This window comes from Nansenia antarctica, assembly GCF_963989245.1.
Source record: "Nansenia antarctica genome assembly, chromosome: 3".
NCBI lineage: Eukaryota > Metazoa > Chordata > Actinopteri > Argentiniformes > Microstomatidae > Nansenia > Nansenia antarctica.
Genome location: NC_137688.1, coordinates 34,688,285 through 34,706,073, shown reverse-complemented (window position 1 = coordinate 34,706,073; position 17,789 = coordinate 34,688,285). Strand labels below are relative to the sequence as shown.

At 46.6% G+C, this 17,789-nt stretch overlaps 1 protein-coding gene across 2 annotated transcripts; it reads left to right on the top strand.

Annotated features, from left to right (window-relative positions):
- Positions 1–74: 74 nt before the first annotated feature.
- hsf1 (heat shock transcription factor 1) lies at positions 75–17,550 on the top strand. Of its 2 annotated transcripts, XM_080527775.1 has the most exons (14): positions 75–413; positions 2,129–2,237; positions 3,104–3,240; positions 4,938–5,062; positions 6,548–6,623; positions 7,773–7,834; positions 8,260–8,356; positions 8,560–8,672; positions 11,010–11,210; positions 13,801–13,869; positions 14,457–14,562; positions 14,774–14,830; positions 14,926–14,992; positions 16,544–17,550. In XM_080527775.1, exons 1-14 carry the CDS (start codon positions 288–290, stop codon positions 16,744–16,746), a joined length of 1,548 nt encoding a protein of 515 aa, XP_080383901.1. In that variant the 5' UTR covers positions 75–287; the 3' UTR covers positions 16,747–17,550. The 2 variants fall into 2 exon arrangements, with proteins under 2 accessions (XP_080383901.1, XP_080383902.1); XM_080527776.1 differs by lacking the exon at positions 16,544–17,550 and having other exon boundaries at positions 14,782–14,830.
- The last annotated feature ends 239 nt before the right edge of the window (positions 17,551–17,789 follow it).

Sequence of the window (17,789 nt, the reverse complement as noted above, 5' to 3'; positions counted from 1 at the left end):
CTGGCCTACGCACTTCGTAGAAGTGTGTCGATTTGATGATGGAAATTTCCACTCTTAACAGTTTCTAAATTATATAAGTCAGAGATTCGTTCATATTCAACATTTCGTTCGTTACGTTGAATGTAAGGAGCGCTACTAACCGCAGGTCCACAGTTGTTACTGTCAGAGTACCGTGGGGGTTTAGGGGTTGTGTTGCTCCAGTTGTGCCCGGGTTAGGAGGAGTGGAAGAGAGGAGCTATTCTGGGAGCTCAGCCCCGCTGTCGGGTCTCGGTTCGTCGGTCGACATCATGGACTTCCACGGCGGAGGGTCCGGAGGGGTGGTGGTCAGCGGCAGCAACGTCCCCGCGTTCCTCACCAAACTTTGGACGTTAGTTGAAGACCCAGACACCGACCCGCTGATCTGCTGGAGCCCGGTGGGTTGCTAACTTAGTTAGGCTCTGGCTAGCTTGGTTAGCCTCTGGTTAGCTTAGTTAGGCTCTGGCTAGCTTAGTTAGGCTCTGGCTAGCTTGATTAGACTCTGGCTAGCTTGGTTAGACTCTGGCTAGCTTGGTTAGCTTCTGGCTAGCTTAGTTAGGCTCTGGCTAGCTTAGTTAGGCTCTGGCTAGCTTGATTAGACTCTGGCTAGCTTGGTTAGACTCTGGCTAGCTTGGTTAGCATCCGGCTCGCTTGGTTAGCCTCTGGCTAGCTTGGTTAGCCTCTGGCTAGCTTGGTTAGCCTCTGGCTAGCTTGGTTGACAGGTCACAATGTGTTGTGCTGTACCCATCTTATAGAAGTGTTACAGAAGTGTTATTTGGTGTCGTGGGGACGACACGTTTAAGGCCTGGGTCTGGCTAGCTTAGATAGCTACACTAGTTCACAATCAGCTGTTTCTGTTTGTCAACTAACGCTAGATAGCTAGTTAGCATGTTCGTCCTGACTTCCATAGATTAGATAACTAAGATAGTTACTACTTATTACCGTAACTTAATAACCGTGAAGTGACTGACAGTTACGTCTAAGTGTTTGATGAAGACATGTAGCTAAATGAAAGGGTGGGGTGATTCTTTATGAAAAGGGGGTGTGGCAGTTGTTGTAACTTACATTTCATCACCAGAAGAGTCAGTCTGTCTGTCTGAACAGCTGACATCGCAGTCTGGCTTTGAACACCGATGTCTGGGGAAGTGATCAGGAACAGTAGTTAGGGTTGGGGCATTAGTCTCACAAACACTCTTCAGACGGTTTTCACTTTAGACGTTACCTCTAGGTAAGGGATTTGAGCCCTCGCATTGAATGAATGAATGGACTTTATTGTCATTGCTACAGTACAGGTACCAAACAACGACATTTAGGAGGGGTGGCTCCCCTGGTGTTAGGAAAGGGGAAAAAAACACATTTAGAAAAAGAATAAAATCACAAGACGGTAAGGAGCTGGTTTACATAAATAAAGGCTATGTACACAATCCACTGTACTATACTGCACAGATAGTCAACTAGGGTTGTCATATTGCACAAAAGTATTTTTTCACGTTATTTAAAGTGTCACAGTTTGCAGGCTTGAAATGTACATGTTTGTGCCTCAGCACTAGCTGCCATACAATCCGTCCGGACTGTCCTGGGCCCAGAACTTAGGCCTTTGCTGTGTTCAGGGCCTTGACGGCCCTGTGGTAGAAGCAGTTCTTCAGTCTGTTTGTCTTAGCGGCCGGGGTCCTGACAGATAGACAGACATATAGATAGATAGATACTGTCTATATATATATATAGCCCTATATATATATATGTAATGTATATATATATATATAGAGAGAGAGAGAGAGAGAGAGAGAGAGAGAGATATGACACTGTAGATAGATATATGGCGGAGGGGAGATTACAGTGTTGAAGCCACCAGTGACACACAATCACAAGTGCAAAAACATATGACAGTCTTAACAGTACCAGTATGACAGTCTAATAGTATAACTAACAGTATAACAGGCTGCGCAATGGCAGAATAACTAATCTACATATAGTGAACAGTGTTAGAAGTAGACTGTATTGAATGATGAAATCCCCTCGAATGTTGCATCGAACAGACAAGATGGCCGATTCAGCAACAGTATACAGTGTGAGAAACAGGGTGATAGTTTGACCAATGCCCTCTGTCCTGCAGAATGGCTCCAGCTTCCACGTGTTCGACCAGGGCCGCTTCTCTAAGGAGGTTCTGCCAAAGTACTTCAAACACAACAACATGGCCAGCTTCGTACGCCAGCTCAACATGTGTGAGTACCTGACCCCTAAACTATACCCTCTGACCCGTCACTCCTAAACTATACCCTCTGACCCGTCACTCCTAAACTATACCCCCTGACCCGTCACCCCTAAACTAGGGATGCTCCGATTTTTTTCATCAAGATCAACCGATACCGATTTTTAAAAAAATACATAACTGTAGGCCTACTGACTGGATAGCCTACATATTTTTTGCTTTTTAGACAAAAGTTTTGATCCATTAGGCACCAAGCAAACGCAGACCCATTTTTATGGCATAGTAAAAGTCTGGCCTATCACCCAGTTAGGGCCTGAAGCCCAAGTCAGTCGATATGGCTGTATAAAAGACATCATAAACGTGGCCTTCATGGTTTACATACTGTTACGTCCTCCTATGTTTTCTGTTCAGTTATCTGTCTTCCCCAGGGGAAAAAAAAAAGAAGAATAAAAAAAAAAAAATATAATAATAATAATAAAAATCGGTTTTTGCGATCGGCCATTTTTGCCGATCACCGATCGAGTCATTTGGAGTGAAATCGGCCGATTTAAATCGGTGGCCGATAAATCGGAGCATCCCTACCCTAAACTATACCCCCTGACCCGTCACCCCTAGGCTAAACTATACCCCCTGACCCCTCACCCCTAAACTATACCCCCTGACCCCTCACCCCTAAACTATACCCCCTGACCCCTCACCCCTAAACTATACTCCCTGACCCCTAAACTATACCCCCTGACCCGTAACCTATACCCCTAACCTCTGACCCCTAAACCATAACTCCTACTCCTCCTCAGTTGTTGTTGATGTTGATGTTGATGATGATGTTGTTGTTGAGGATGATGATGATGATGTTGTTGTTTTTGTTGTTGGGTCCAGACGGGTTTCGTAAGGTGGTTCACATGGAGCAGGGTGGGCTGGTGAAACCAGAGAGAGACGACACTGAGTTCCAGCACCTGTACTTCCTCCGAGGCCAGGAGCACCTGCTGGAGAACATCAAACGCAAGGTTACCAACGTAGGTGCCTAGTTACCTATAGTTACTAGGGCTGGGTTAAAAAAATAGATTTCCCGATTCTGAATCAATCTTCATTGAATGAGCGATTATCGATTCATAAATCCCGAGATCGATCTTTCATGCATTTTCCTGCTTGCAGCTTCAACCCGCAACGAGATCTCGTGGCCAGATCTCACGCTACAAGAATTTATCATATCAACGAGAGGTCTCAACACTATAAAATCTAAAAACAGCGATGGCAGGGACACTCAAGTCTCCACCAGGCTTAAAGGCAGATGTCTGGGTGCATTTTGCATGTACAAATTATGACGATAGAGATGAGCAGGACAAAAGCAAAGCCATATGCAAGCTGTGCGCAGTGGAGGTTAAATTCTGTGGAAACACCACAAATCTACGGAACCACTTATTGAGGCATCACCCTGACGTGAAACATGGAAAAGAGGATCCGAAACAAGCCTCGCTGATAAAGACGTTTGGTTGCAAATTACAATCAAATTCTCCGCGTGCCCAACACATTACCGAGGCTGTAGCCATTTTTATTTGCAAGGATATACGCCCGTACAGCGTTGTCGAAAATGCTGGCTTTCGAAGCCTCGTCAGTGTACTAGTACCACGCTACGTGTTACCGACACGCAAACAGTTGAGTGAAGTGATAGTCCCAGACATGTCCGCGCAGGTGAAACGTGACATCGCAACTTTACTTCAGCCGGCAGAGAGTTGCCATAACGTGTGACAGCTGGACATCCAGAGCAATGGACTCGTACCTGACAATCACTTGCCACTTTATCAGCGAGGCTTGTTTCGGATCCGCTTTTCCATGTTTCACGTCAGGGTGATGCCTCAATAAGTGGTTCCGTAGATTTGTGATGTTTCCACGAACTTATTGTTACTGTATACTACAGTATTTTAATAATAATTGATTTTCCAATTATGTTTATTCCTGAATAAAATCTTCCAATCTCCAAAAAGTGAGAAAGCAGTAATGAAGGGCTTTAGTTTCATGGACATTATGGTTTCCAATGTGTTTTTTTGTTCCCCAAAATACCCTCATCTATTGCACTATTTTCGTTTGAGTTTTGCACATTTTTATTTTGTATATAACAATAAGCTATTTGAGACAGTCCTGAGGGATATGTGATGTCTTGTTTACCGATAGGCTATGTTTGTAGGCCCTTTATTTACACTGGCTGCAGTATAGCACGTTAAAAAGCACTTTTTGTAGTGTCTGATTTAGCAAAATGTTGGTCAATGATGTTCATTTATGTTCCAATAAGAAGTACATTCATGTAACTGCTTTGGAGTCAATTCTTAATGTAAACATTGATATGTTTAACAATGCTACATTTTATAGGGTTCCTTGAACCATTTATAGCATTAGTTCTGAGAATCTCTTCATATTCAAGGAAAATTGATATTGTAACTAATTCGAATCGGAATCGAATCGTTTTGGGAAATCAGTGGCGATACCCAGCCCTAATAGTTACCAACGTAGGTGCCTAGTTAACGTCTCTATAGTTACCAACGTAGGTGCCTAGTTACTGTCTGTATAGCTACTGACATACTAAACTAACCTGGAGGCCTCAGTGCAGATGGTGACAGTGGATTAGAGAAACCCTCTAATCTCCTCTGTGTCCATCTGTGCTGGGCTAACTGGCCACGCTAACTGGCCACGCTAACTGACCAGACTGTCTGTCCAGGTGTCTAATCTGAAGCAGGAGGATCTGAAGATTGGTTCAGACGACGTTTCCAAGATCCTGAGTGACGTGCAGCACATGAGAGGGAAGCAGGAGTCCATCGACTCCAAGATCATCGCCATGAAGCAGTGAGTAGCATTAGCTTAGCTTAGCCACGGGGAGCTAACATCGCCAGGAAGCGGTTAACATTAGTTTAGCTTAATCTAGCTACGGGGTGCTAAAATTCCCAGGAAGCAGTTAGCCTTAGCTTAGCTACGGGGAGCTAACATTCCCAGGAAGCATTAGCATAGTGCCCAATGGTAAATATGTCTGGGTGAACAGTGGAACCGTTTGAAGGTGTGTGTGTGGAGGGGGGTGGTGGTTAGTCAGTGTTCTAAAACAGACTCATTCTCTCATCCATCTGGAGCTCAGCAGCTGTTCTCTGGCTGACGCGCACACACACACACACACACACACACACACACTGTATATTGTACACGCACACACTGTATACTGTACACACACAAACCAAACCTAAACACCCACATCTCTGGTTCCTTACATGGTTTCTGTGGTTACAAACACATCAGATAAATATTCTTGCATAATTATATTGTAAATATAGATTAGATTCAGATTAGATTAGATTCAACTTTATTGTCATTGCAAAGTACAAGTACCAGACAACGAAACGCAGTTTAGCATCTGACCAGAAATTCAAATAGTGATAAAAAACATGACAGTGATAGTGATGGCAGTACAGTATGGCAAGTACGATAGTTAGAGGTATATACAGTTATTATGAGCTATGTACAGTTAAGGTAGCTATGTACAGTATTGTTTACAGATGTATTAATAGAGGTTCTGAAAGCGCTCCTCAATCTTCTGCTTTCAGCTGTAGGCGGACCTCAATGTTCATGCATGGCTTCTGGTTGGGGAAAGTTGTTATCCGTTTGTGGGTGGTGACATAGTTGACACATTTGTCGATTGTATTCCAGAACAGAAGAAGCATATAAGTCAATGTCCTGAGTGGCGTATGAACCTCCAGTCTGCGTTCTGTAGTGTAGAGTCTGCTCCCTCCCTCCAGCCAGGCTTTAGCTGTCCTCACTGTAGGTTTCACATGTTTGATGCGGGGTGTATACCTGGGGAGGAGGAGCAATGAGAGATGATCGGACTGTCCCAGGTGGGGCAGGAGGATGGCTCTGTAACCGTCAGCAATGTTTGTGTGACATGGTCACATGGTCGAGAGTTTAGTCTCCTCTAGTAACACAGGAGGTAATTTAGGAAATACAGTCTGTTAGTTGGAGTGGTTGAAGTCCCCTCCGACAATAAAGACGCCTAGTGTCAGTGTCTGTACCTTAGTTATTATTAGTGATGGTGTGTCTGTGTGTGTTTGGGGATGTGTGTGCGTGTGTTATTTTATTAGTGATGGTGTGTGTGTGTGTGTTTGATGATGGTGTGTGTGTGTGTGTTTGATGATGGTGTGTGTGTTGTATTAGTGATGGTGTGTGTGTTGTTTTATTAGTGATGGTGTGTGTGTGTGTGGATTTTATACGTCAATATCAGAACTCATCATTTGTGTGTGTGTGTGTGTGTGTGTGTGTGTGTGTGTGTGTGTGTGTGTGTGTGTGTAGTGAGAACGAGGCTCTGTGGAGGGAGGTGGCCAGTCTCAGACAGAAACACTCTCAGCAACAGAAGGTCGTCAACAAGGTACAACCATGATATCTGCCTGTCTGCCTGTCTGTCTGTCTGCTGGCCTGTCTGTTTGCCTGTCTATGTGTGTGTCTGTCAACAAGGTACAACCATGATATCTGCCTGCCTGTCTGTCTGTCAGCTGGCTTGTCTGTTTACCTGTCTGTGTGTGTCTGTCTCTGCCTGCCTGCCTGTCAGCTGGCCTGTCTGTTTACCTGTCTGTGTGTGTCTGTCTCTGCCTGCCTGCCTGCCTGTCTGCCTGCCTGCCTGTGTCTGCCTCTCTGCCTGTCTGTCTGGTTGTCTGCTTATCAGTGGGGGGATGAAGATAAGTGAGTATCTCCTACATTGCAGACCACACTACCTGATACTGATGTTTTCCTCCTCTTTCTCTCCTCCCTCCTCCTTCTCTCCTCTTCCTCTCATCCCTCCTCCCCTCCTTCTCTCCTCTCCTCTCCTCTTCCTCTCATCCCACCTCCCCTCTTTCTCTCCTCCCTCCTCCTCTCCTCTCCTCTTCCTCTCATCCCACCTCCCCTCTTTCTCTCCTCCCACCTCTCCTCTTTCTCTCCTCCCTCCTCCTCCTCTCCTCTCCCTCTCATCCCACCTCTCCTCTTCCTCTCATCCCACCTCTCCTCTTTCTCTCCTCCCTCCTCCTCTTTCTCTCCTCCCTCCATCCTCCTCTCTTCTTTCTGTCCTCTCCTCTTTCTCTCCTCTCCTCTTCCTCTCATCCCACCTCCCCTCTTTCTCTCCTCCCACCTCTCCTCTTTCTCTCCTCCTCCTCTCCTCTCCCTCTCATCCCACCTCTCCTCTTCCTCTCATCCCACCTCTCCTCTTCCTCTCATCCCACCTCTCCTCTTTCTCTCCTCCCTCCTCCTCTTTCTCTCCTCCCTCCATCCTCCTCTCTTCTTTCTGTCCTCTCCTCTTTCTCTCCTCCTTCCTCCTCTTTCTCTCCTCTCATCCCACCTCTCCTATTTCTCTCCTCTTTCTCTCCTCCCTCCTCCTCTTTCTCTCCTCCCTCCCTCCATCCACCTCTCTTCTTTCTGTTCTCTCCTCTCCTCTTTCTCTCCTCCTTCCTCCTCTTTCTCTCCTCTCCTCTCATCCCACCTCTCCTATTTCTCTCCTCCCTCCTCCCTCTTTCTCTCCTCCCTCTTTCTCTCCTCTCCTCCTCAGCTGTTCCAGTTCCTGGTGACCCTGGTCCAGTCTAACAGAGGTTTGGGGATGAAGAGAAAGATGCAAGTCCTTTATACCTTACCTGTGGGTGTGTGTGGGTGTGTATGTGTGTGTGGGTAGTTGGATGTGTGGGTCAGTGGGTGGGTGGGTGTGTGTTTTTTGTGTATGTGTTTGTGTGGCACAATCCCATTTCTTATTTTTACCCCTACCCCTCTTTTTCTGCTTGCCCCTCGGAACAGAGTTACATGGGGTAGTGGTTGAAATCTTCCCCAATGAAATGGGACAACCCTTCAAGCCCCTGATACGTCATCAGTAGTATCATAGAAATGCATGGATGCTTGTGATTCGTTCATAACTTATAAGTTTCACGCCATCAATTGACAAATTGAGGGATGGGGCTAAATTGTAGGGCCACGGGGTGTATTGGGATTGGGCCTGTGTGTGTGTGTGTGTGTGTGTGTGTGTGACTCTCTCCTCTCTCCCTCAGCCCCCTGATGCTGAACGACGGTAGCTCCTCCCACTCGCTGCCCAAGTTCAGCCGCCAGTTCTCCCTGGAGCGTCTACAGACCTCTCCCGCCATATCTGTGAGTTAGCCCCGCCCCCCTAACCCTGACCCTAACCCTCTACCGCCATATCTGTGAGTTAGCCCCGCCCCCCTAACCCTGACCCTAACCCTCTACCGCCATATCTGTGATTTAGCCCCAGGTGACATAATTAACAGGAGAAGGGATGGCATCTGAGGACAGATAATCTTAGTGTGTGTGTGTGTGTGTGTGTGTGTGTGTAGGCTCCAGGGGCTCTGTTCTCTGAAGCTCCTCGGACCGGTCCGATCATCTCTGATGTCACTGAGCTGGCTCAGCCACACCCCCTGGACGTCACCACTGATTGGCTGGAGGAGAGGTCAGTCACTAAGCTGCCAATCAGAGACCACTAACCAGACAGCTGTGACTGATGTCACCTGTTCTTATCTCAGGTTTTACTGATGATGATGATGATGATGATGATGGTGGTGGTGGTGGTGGTGATGATGATGATGGTGATGATGATGATGATGGTGATGATGATGATGATGGTGATGATGATGATGGTGATGGTGATGATGATGATGGTGATGACGATGATGGTGGTGATGAAGATGGTGGTGGTAATGATCATGGTGGTAATGATCATGGTGGTGATGATGGTGGTGGTGGTGATGGTAATGATGATGATGGTGGTGATGGTAATGATGATGATGGTGGTGATAATGATGATGGTGATGGTAATGATGGTGGTGATAATGATGGTGGTGATGGTAATGATGATGATGGTGGTGATAATGATGGTGGTGATGGTAATGATGATGATGGTGGTGGTGATAATGATGGTAATGATGATGATGGTAATGATGATGATGGTGGTGATGATATAAGTCCAGTGTTTCCCCTACCATTGCCTTGGGGGGGCGGGCCGCCCTCCCAACGGAACCACCCGCCCCCCCAAGAAAGAGGAATTATTACGGACGTAGACACCAAACATCATGGGGGTAGTGGTGGTCTAGTGCAGTGTTTCTCAACCCTCTCCTCGGGGCGCCCCAGCCGCTCCACATATTTGATCTGTTCCACCACCAGCACACCTGATTCAACTAATCAAGTCCAAAGCAATTATGATTTGGACTTGATTAGTTGAATCAGGTGTGCTGGTGGTGGAACAGATCAAATATGTGGAGCGGCTGGGGCGCCCCGAGGAGAGGGTTGAGAAACACTGGTCTAGTGGATAGTGAGTTGGACTTGGGATCGGAAGGTTGTGAGTTCAAATCCCGCCTGAAGCCACACCACTACTAGTGTGCCCTTGGGTAAGGCACTTAGCCCTCAGTTACTCCAGGGGGAATGTCCCTGTAATTCGTAATTGTAAGTCGCTTTGGATAAAAGCGTCTGCTAAATGGCAAAATTATTATTAATTTAATTATACATCTGACAAGCAGGCTAAAATATCCGCGTTTTTTAAACGCACCCAACCCGAATCTGGCGAGTGGCAAGCCCATAGGCTCGTTGGTAACGTTAGTCCGCCGTAGTCTCGCATAGCCAGACCTATCTCCACACTTCGCGCTGTGCCAGCGCTGGAGAATAATACAAGATTTTGTATTACAAGAAGTGTGCGCGCGAGACGCGAGAGTTTTTGCCGGCTGTGATGTCTGCAGATTGAAAGTAAGCAAGTTCAAACGTTAGCAAATATAATTACTGAGTGTTCTGACAGAGAAAGTTGGTTAAAATTGGTAGTTATTATCGTGACTAGAAAGTGTCTGAAAGTGTTCCATAGTGTAAATAGTGTCAAAGAACTAGCAAGCTAGCTAGCTCAGAGGTGATGAGATGAGCTAGTCTCCCTGCACACTTGCCAGCTAAAGAGCTAACTGGATGCACTTTATTATTTTACTTAAAGTAGATATACTATCTTTCTTATTCTGCTAGAGTTGGGCTTCATGGTAATACCATAATGGCATATTTACAGTACATAGACAGTTGATTGAAGCATTGGAAATTTCCGTTTTTTATAGTTGGACATACGCATTTTTTTCAGGTGAGAGAGTAAAGTCAAAATGACATTATCTGACTGGATTGCCCACAGCAATCCAATATTCAATTATAATTATGTTATAAATTGATATGGATCAATTTATGCCTCTTATTAGATTATAAATACTCTGGCTGTTTTGTTTACCTTTTGGTTGACAGCAAAAGGGAGAGAGGAGAATAGGGAGGGAGAGAAGGAGAGAGAGCAGGATGGTGTCGGCTCACCAGAGAGAGAGAGAGCATGAACCAGGTGAGAAAGTGGACAGGTAGTCAAGACCACATAAGTAAGTAGCCTTGAGAACCGATGGTTCTGGAGCCTAATGGCCCATAGGGCAGGAGCCTATCTCCTGTTTCCGTAGCGTGAGGCGGCTTAATGTACAAGTACACCCCTGGACATGACGCTGGTATGAGGCAGGGTCTTAACACCTGGGGGGGGGGGGGTCCATGCCACGGTCCATGCCACCCCCCCAAGGCAGCAAACCTAGGTGAAACACTGAAGTCTATAGAAGAAAGCATCTACATTTCTTAAATGTAAATGGGAGCCTAGCCAATGGGGGATAAGCAGCTTTCTCTCCTCCATCCTCATCACTTCTTTCCTCCTCAAAACCCATTGGAGGAGATCTAGGCCCCTCCCCTTAGACGCCGTATCCATGTCCCATAGGCCCTCACTCCTGTTTCCTGTCCGCAGAGTGAGCCCATTGATCCACATAAAGGAGGAGCCAGACAGTCCCGACGTGGAGGAGGCGTGTCCTGTCGATGGGGGGGCGGGGCTCTCTGTGGACACGCCCTTCTCCCCCACCACCTTCATCAACTCCATCCTCCAGGACGACTCCGCCCCTAACCCCTCCCCCGTGGACCAGAGGTGTCTCAGCATCGCCTGTCTGGACCAGTGAGTAGAAACACACACACGCACACACATGCAGGGATTAAAGTTCTCCGTCGCTACGACGGATTTCCGTCAATTTTTTCCAAGTCGCGACGGATTTCCGTCAATTGGCTACATATGTCCAGTGTACTAGAACCACTCTACTACGGAGTGTTTGTCCGTGAATAACACCGGCTATGCCCCGGGGTAGAAACACAAGACTATGGCTGGATAAGGTCTACAGGTCTCCACGGTCATTTTAAGCCGTCAACCAGCCCGCTACGACCACGGGAAGTCATGTTAAAAGTGAAGTTACTTCTGTTAAACTGGCGCTAAGCTAACATCGCTAGTCGCTAACTCCCTCCTGGCCTTAAAGAGACAAGCGCCCTTTTCTCATCTCAATCTCAAAGAGCTTCATTAGCTCACCACATCTACACATTTGGTCCCACACACTCCAGATTTGAACCCAAGGTTCTACCCAGGGTTAGTTACCCCTGGTAGAAAGCCCTTTGCTCTCAGACCTTCAGAACCCATTGAAAGTAGTGGAGGTACTCCAGAAGTCCAAATGCATCTCTAACCCTAGGAAACCCTAGGAAGCCCTAACCCTAATGGCATGAAAATGCAACATGTTGTACTCCCTGTACCCCTGTACGTGTGAGAACATGTCTTTTTACACTAGGCACTTCACATCAAGCATTAGAGCTCCCTACAGGTTCCCGCTAGCTCGCGTGCAAGGCCTCCCAGGAATGGCCTAGGACTCTGAAAGTTGATTTGGTACAATGTAGGGATACAATCAAGGAGTGTGTAGAGTTTGGTGACTGTGACTCTTTCCATGCCCGTTCCCTGGGCCCAAACGTACGCCAGCAGCAGCCACCCACTTTAATGAAGGCTTTTCCGGCCTAGTGGTTAAAGGAAGGTTAAAGGACTTTAGCTCAGCAACCACAAGTGCCACAGACACGGTTCAGATATTTTACGAATCGGCTCGGCCCCACCGACAGGCCACACCCACTTTCATACAAGCCACTCCCCCTAATTGTCTAAGCCACACCCATTATCTGATTATTTGTATGTCAGAGTCAACCCTTGCAATAAGTATCAATTTTATTTCATGAATTGAAAACAGCATTGATATCACATAAATCAGAATCAGAATCAGAAGACTTTTATTGCCATGACATGTAAACATGTTAGGAATTTGGTTTGGAACAATGGAGCACGGTTTACAGCAGGACAGGTGCAAGACAGGACAAGACAGTGCAAACCAACATCGAAGTGCAAGAGTCATAATTAATATAAATATAAAGTGCAGAGATCAAGTGTTCAAGTGTTCATATCCAGACAGTCCAGTGGGGGTGGAGGGAGGGTAGATAGATAGATAGGGGGTCAGGTCAGGAGGGGGGGGGCAGCGGCATTTAGGAGCCGGATGGCTGTGGGGAAAAAGCTGTTTGTATGTCGGGCCTTCACAGTTTTTAGGGACCGCACCCTCCTGCCTGAGGGGAGCGGGGCGAAGAGACCGTGTCCTGGGTGTGCGGGGTCAGCCATGATCTTCCTGGCCCTCCCCAAAGCCCTACTTTTAAACAGGGCCTCAAGGGGGGGCAAAGGGCAGCCAATCACCCTCTCCGCCGAGCGTATCACATAAAAGCAAACTGGCAATAGAAAAGCTGTTCAAAAGAATCTTCTTCCCTTAAAACGCTAACGTTATAAAATACAAACATATAGTGGAGGTTAAAATGAGAATATGACTTGGCTTGAACAAATTTTCAGTCAGGAGATTTTTTTTTGCTTTAATCCCTGCACATGCGTCGTGCGAGTGTGGCGCAGAGGACCAAACCGCAGACCATGTTATCCTGGATTGCCCGGTGTACCACCCACCCAACGAGATGCATGGTCTGTCGGTACAGATATTAAAAAATGTACACAGTCACAATGCGTAACACCAGGACCAAAAAGGGGTAGCAATCTACAGAGACAAAGAAGAAGCAATCACCAAAAAGGGTGATACTGCCACAATTAACAAGGCGAGGGCAAGACATTGCTGACAGATTAAATGCTTATGTTATACTAGCCTACTTATTGTTTTATAATTAAAAAATACATTCACTACTGTGTCTGTATTATCAGCAGGCTAGATCATATCAGATGGATGTTCAAAGTTATGGTGTAGGCTAACCTACGAGAACTGACATAACTACAATCCATTTACTGTTAACTTAGCCTAAGCTGTGAAGACAAAAAATAACCATTAAATACAGTCCACAGCTATCTATCCTATCTGTCTATCTGTGTATCTGTCTGTCTGTCTATCTGTGTATCTGTCTGTCTGTCTGTCTGTCTGTCTGTCTATCTATCGGCTTTTGACAGTGAAAGTGGTAATTTTCGTGCTTTGTCACATTGTGAGAAAAAAATAAATAATCTTGACAGTTAGCTTGGTACAGACCAGACCAGTTCTGAGGTATAAATTACCGTGGTTACTAAACAGGCATTCCTTTAAGCCACATTCAGGGAACGGAACTCTCACTAAAATTAGCGGGACTTATCAAAATAAGCCTGGATTTTCGTTTAGCGACGCTGATGGAATACCCCCCTGGTCAGCTGCTGTGTTTGTGTGTTTCAGCTCTCAGACGTCCGACGTGCCGCGCCTCCTCCCCTCCTCCTCGTCTCTACAGCTCAGACATCACCCAGGGTACACACACACACACACACACACATATATCCACACGCCCCCCCCCCACACACACACACACATATCCACACGCCCCCCCACACACACACACACACACACAGCCTTCCTTGATGTTATTTTCTTGGTGCAGCTTATAGTACTAGTGTGTTTATAGTTTGTTTATAACCAAGTAAAAATGCTATGGTCTGGCTGGCTGTCTGTATGCCTGCCTGTCTGCCTCTCTGCCTGCGTGTCTGTCTGTCTGTCTGCCTGCCTACCTGTCTGTTTCTCTGCCTGTCTCCCTATCTCTCTGTCTCTCTGTCTGTCTGCCTCTCTGCCTGCGTGTCTGTCTGCCTGCCTGCCTGCCTAACTGTCTGTTTCTCTGCCTGTCTGCCTATCTCTCTGTCTGTCTGCCTGCCTGCCTGTCTGCGTGTCTGTCTGTTTCTCTGTGTCTGCCTGCCTGCCTACCTGTCTGTTTCTCTGCCTGCTTGTCTGCCTGCCTACCTGTCTGTTTCTCTGCCTGTCTGTCTGTCTCTCTCTCTGTCTGCCTGCCTGCCTGTCTGCCTGCCTGACTGTGTGTGTGTGTGTGTGTGTGTGTGTGTGTGTAGGAGTGAGCTGAGTGACCATCTGGACAGCATCGACAGCGGCCTTGAAAACCTTCAGACCATCCTGAACGCTCAGTCCATCAACTTTGACTCCTCCCCCCTGTTTGAGGTGAGTTCCCCTGACCTGGCTTAGACCTGGCCTAGACCTGGCTTAGACCTGGCTTAGACCTGGGTTAGACCTGGGTTAGATAGAGACTAACAGAGGTGTGTGTGTGTGTGTGTGTGTGTGTGTGTGTGTGTGTGTGTGTGTGTGTGTGTGTGTGTGTGTGTGTGTGTGTTGTGTGTGTTGTGTGTTGTGTGTGTGTGTGTGTGTGTTTCAGTACTTCAGCTCTTCTCTCTCCGGCGGTGACTTTGACCTGGACACCAGCCTGGACAGTGTGAGTCACACAGGAAGTCACCAGCACAGTTATTAACACTACATACTACAACAGTTATTAACACTAACAGTTAACACTCTTCTTCTCTGTTTTAGATCCAGGACCTGCTGTCACCTGACCCACCCAAGGGGGCGGAGACTAGTGACAACTCCTCAAACGCAGGTAATAAATGCTCTATAAATGCTCTATAAAGCTCTAGAAACACTCTATACACACTAGGGATGCACCGAAATGAAAATTCTTGGCCGAGGCCGAAGCCGAATTTAAGGAAACACTTGGCCGAATACCGAATACCGAATACCGAATGTGTATCGGCAGTTTTTAATTTGATCATTGCATAAACTAAATACATTTTGCTTTTTATTCATGCTTCTCAAAGAAAGAAATTGAGATTGAAAAAAAAGAACTTTTATATAACTTATTATAACTAATTATCGTGGGATTTAATCTCTACTGCTTTCCAGGGTTCAAGTTAATGATATTCATGATTTGTCTCTACATAGGCTTCAGAAAGTATTTAGATCCCTTCACTTTTTTGAATAGATTTGCCATCAATCCACACACAGTACCCCATAATCTAAGTAAAAACGTTTTTTAATGTTTGCAAATGTATTAAAATGTAAATACAGAAATACAGAAAGTATTCAGACCCTTTGTCACTCTTAAAATTAGGTCAAATGCTAAATGTCTTCAACAAGTCATTCAACAAGTTGAATTGAGTCCACCTGAGTGTAAGGATAATAGTTCATGTTATTTCAGAATGAATATCTTTTGTTTTTATAGTCTCTGGTTTGCATAGAAACCACCGCATGATACAGCTGCATGTCATAAACTCGTGTAGAACAGCTGGGAGTCTGAATATGTTTTCAACAAGGCAACAACTCTGCTTCTTCCGCTACGACTGCTAAGCTAACTAACTAGATGAGTGTAAGGTTGCGTTCGTAAAGTCGCTCTGAGAGCGCTGGAGCGCACACTGGGCCCGACGTCATAGAGAAACCGAGTCATTTGATTGGACGAGAGGCATTCCACGAGTGCTGATCGGATTTCCTGAGTGAATTTACGAACGCAGCCAGTTTTGAAAGCGCGTCGCCTCGCGCCGCGCGCCTGTTGAGAGTTATATTTAATTGTATTGCGTCATCAAAACACGGCCACTATTCGGTGGTAAACATTCGGTGTTTTCACACATTCGGCCGAATACCGAATGTGCTTTATTTTGCGATATTCGGCCGAATACATTCGGTGGCCGAATGTTCGGTGCATCCCTAATACACACTCTAGAAACACTATATACATTACTAAACTGTCACCTGTTAGGGGCGGATGTGGCTCAGGAGGTATAGCCGGCGTTCTAACGTTCGCAAGACTGGCCACGTGTTGAGGTGTCCTTGGGCAAGACACTGAACCCCAAATTGCTCCCAATGAGCGGGCCGGCGCCTTGCGTGGTAGCTTGCCGCCATTGGTGTGTGAATGTGTGTGTGTGTGAATGGGTGAATGAGAGGCCATTGTAAAGCTCTTTGGAATAAGGCGCTATATAAGTCAGTTCATTTGCCATTTCTACACTAGAAACACTCTAGAAACATTATAAACTCTAGAAAACTAAACACTCTAGAAACATTATATACTCTAGAAACACAATAGAAACTATAGAAACACTCTATAAAACTCATTACATAAACTACATTACTAAACTGTCTGATGTTTTTTCTTTTACAGGGAAGCAGTTGGTCCAGTATACAGCCACACCGTTGATCCTGTCTGAGCCAGTCATCAGTGAACACAGTGGGATGGACCTGCCCACTCTCCTGGAGCTGGAGGGGGAGACGTATTTCAGCCCGGACCCCGAGTTGGACCCCCCCGTCTCACTGCTGCCCCCAGACTACCACGCAGACACGGCCCCCGGCGCCAAACGCTCCTGAAGAAGCTTCCGCTGTGGGGCGGGGCTTAGGACAGGGCTCGCTACGTTCACCTGCATAGAATCATCCTAGAGTTCTGTTGTGGTTCTGGACCGTAGATAGAGAACACGTGGCGGAGGCAAGGCTCCTGTCAGACAGCGGATCAGACTCTTCATCATCATCATCATCATCATCATGGTCACCATCAGTATGCAGATGTGTGTTATTGATGTTCACGTCTTTGTTGGAAACATTGGTTTTGTTTTTCTTCTTCTTCTGTCTTGTCTTTTCTTTGGTTGCCTCCTGACATCAGGACACTAGCAGCTCTACGGTCCTCTAGTACGGTCAGCTGTACGGTCCTCTAGTACGGTCAGCTGTACGGTCCTCTGGTACGGTCAGCTGTACGGTCCTCTAGTATGGTCAGCTGTACGGTCCTCTGGTACGGTCAGCTGTACGGTCCTCTAGTATGGTCAGCTGTACGGTCCTCTGGTACGGTCAGCTGTACGGTCCTCTAGTATGGTCAGCTGTACGGTCCTCTACTACAGTCAGCTGTACGGTCGTGCTGTATGGTCCTCTCGTACAGTCCTCTAGCATGGTCAGCTGTACGGTCCCTTAGTACGGTCAGCTGGACGGTCCTTTAGTACAGTCAGCTGTATGGTCCTGCTGTACCATCCTCTAGTACGGTCCTCTAGTACGGTCAGCTGTACGGTCCTCCCAGCTGCCCACGTCTCCACGGTGACACACGTCTGCTAGGCTGGCCACAAAGTCATATTTATTTTTTAAATAATATAAAGAAGCATCGAGTTGAATAGCAATGAATATTTTTGTCAATAAGATGAGATATGAAGCGTAAGATGTTTTGTACAAGTCAGAGAGCCACCTAGTGTCATGTTGTATACAGACAAGGTCAGAGGCCGGGGGGGGAAGGGGGGGGGGGGCGGGCGGGCAGGCAGACACTGTTTAGCACTTTGACGATTTCCATAACCAATGTCACTGACATGACAGACAGAGATTGGCTAATTACGCATGAGAACAATATTTTGTGTATGATGGTATTTTGTGTATGA

Excerpts from the sequence above, each read along its gene's own strand:
- hsf1 (XM_080527775.1), top strand. The coding sequence starts at position 288 with ATGGACTTCCACGGCGGAGGGTCCGGAGGGGTGGTGGTCAGCGGCAGC. Across the intron at positions 414-2,128 it reads CGCTGATCTGCTGGAGCCCG|AATGGCTCCAGCTTCCACGT; the intron begins GTGGGTTGCTAA and ends TCTGTCCTGCAG. Across the intron at positions 8,357-8,559 it reads AGACCTCTCCCGCCATATCT|GCTCCAGGGGCTCTGTTCTC; the intron begins GTGAGTTAGCCC and ends GTGTGTGTGTAG.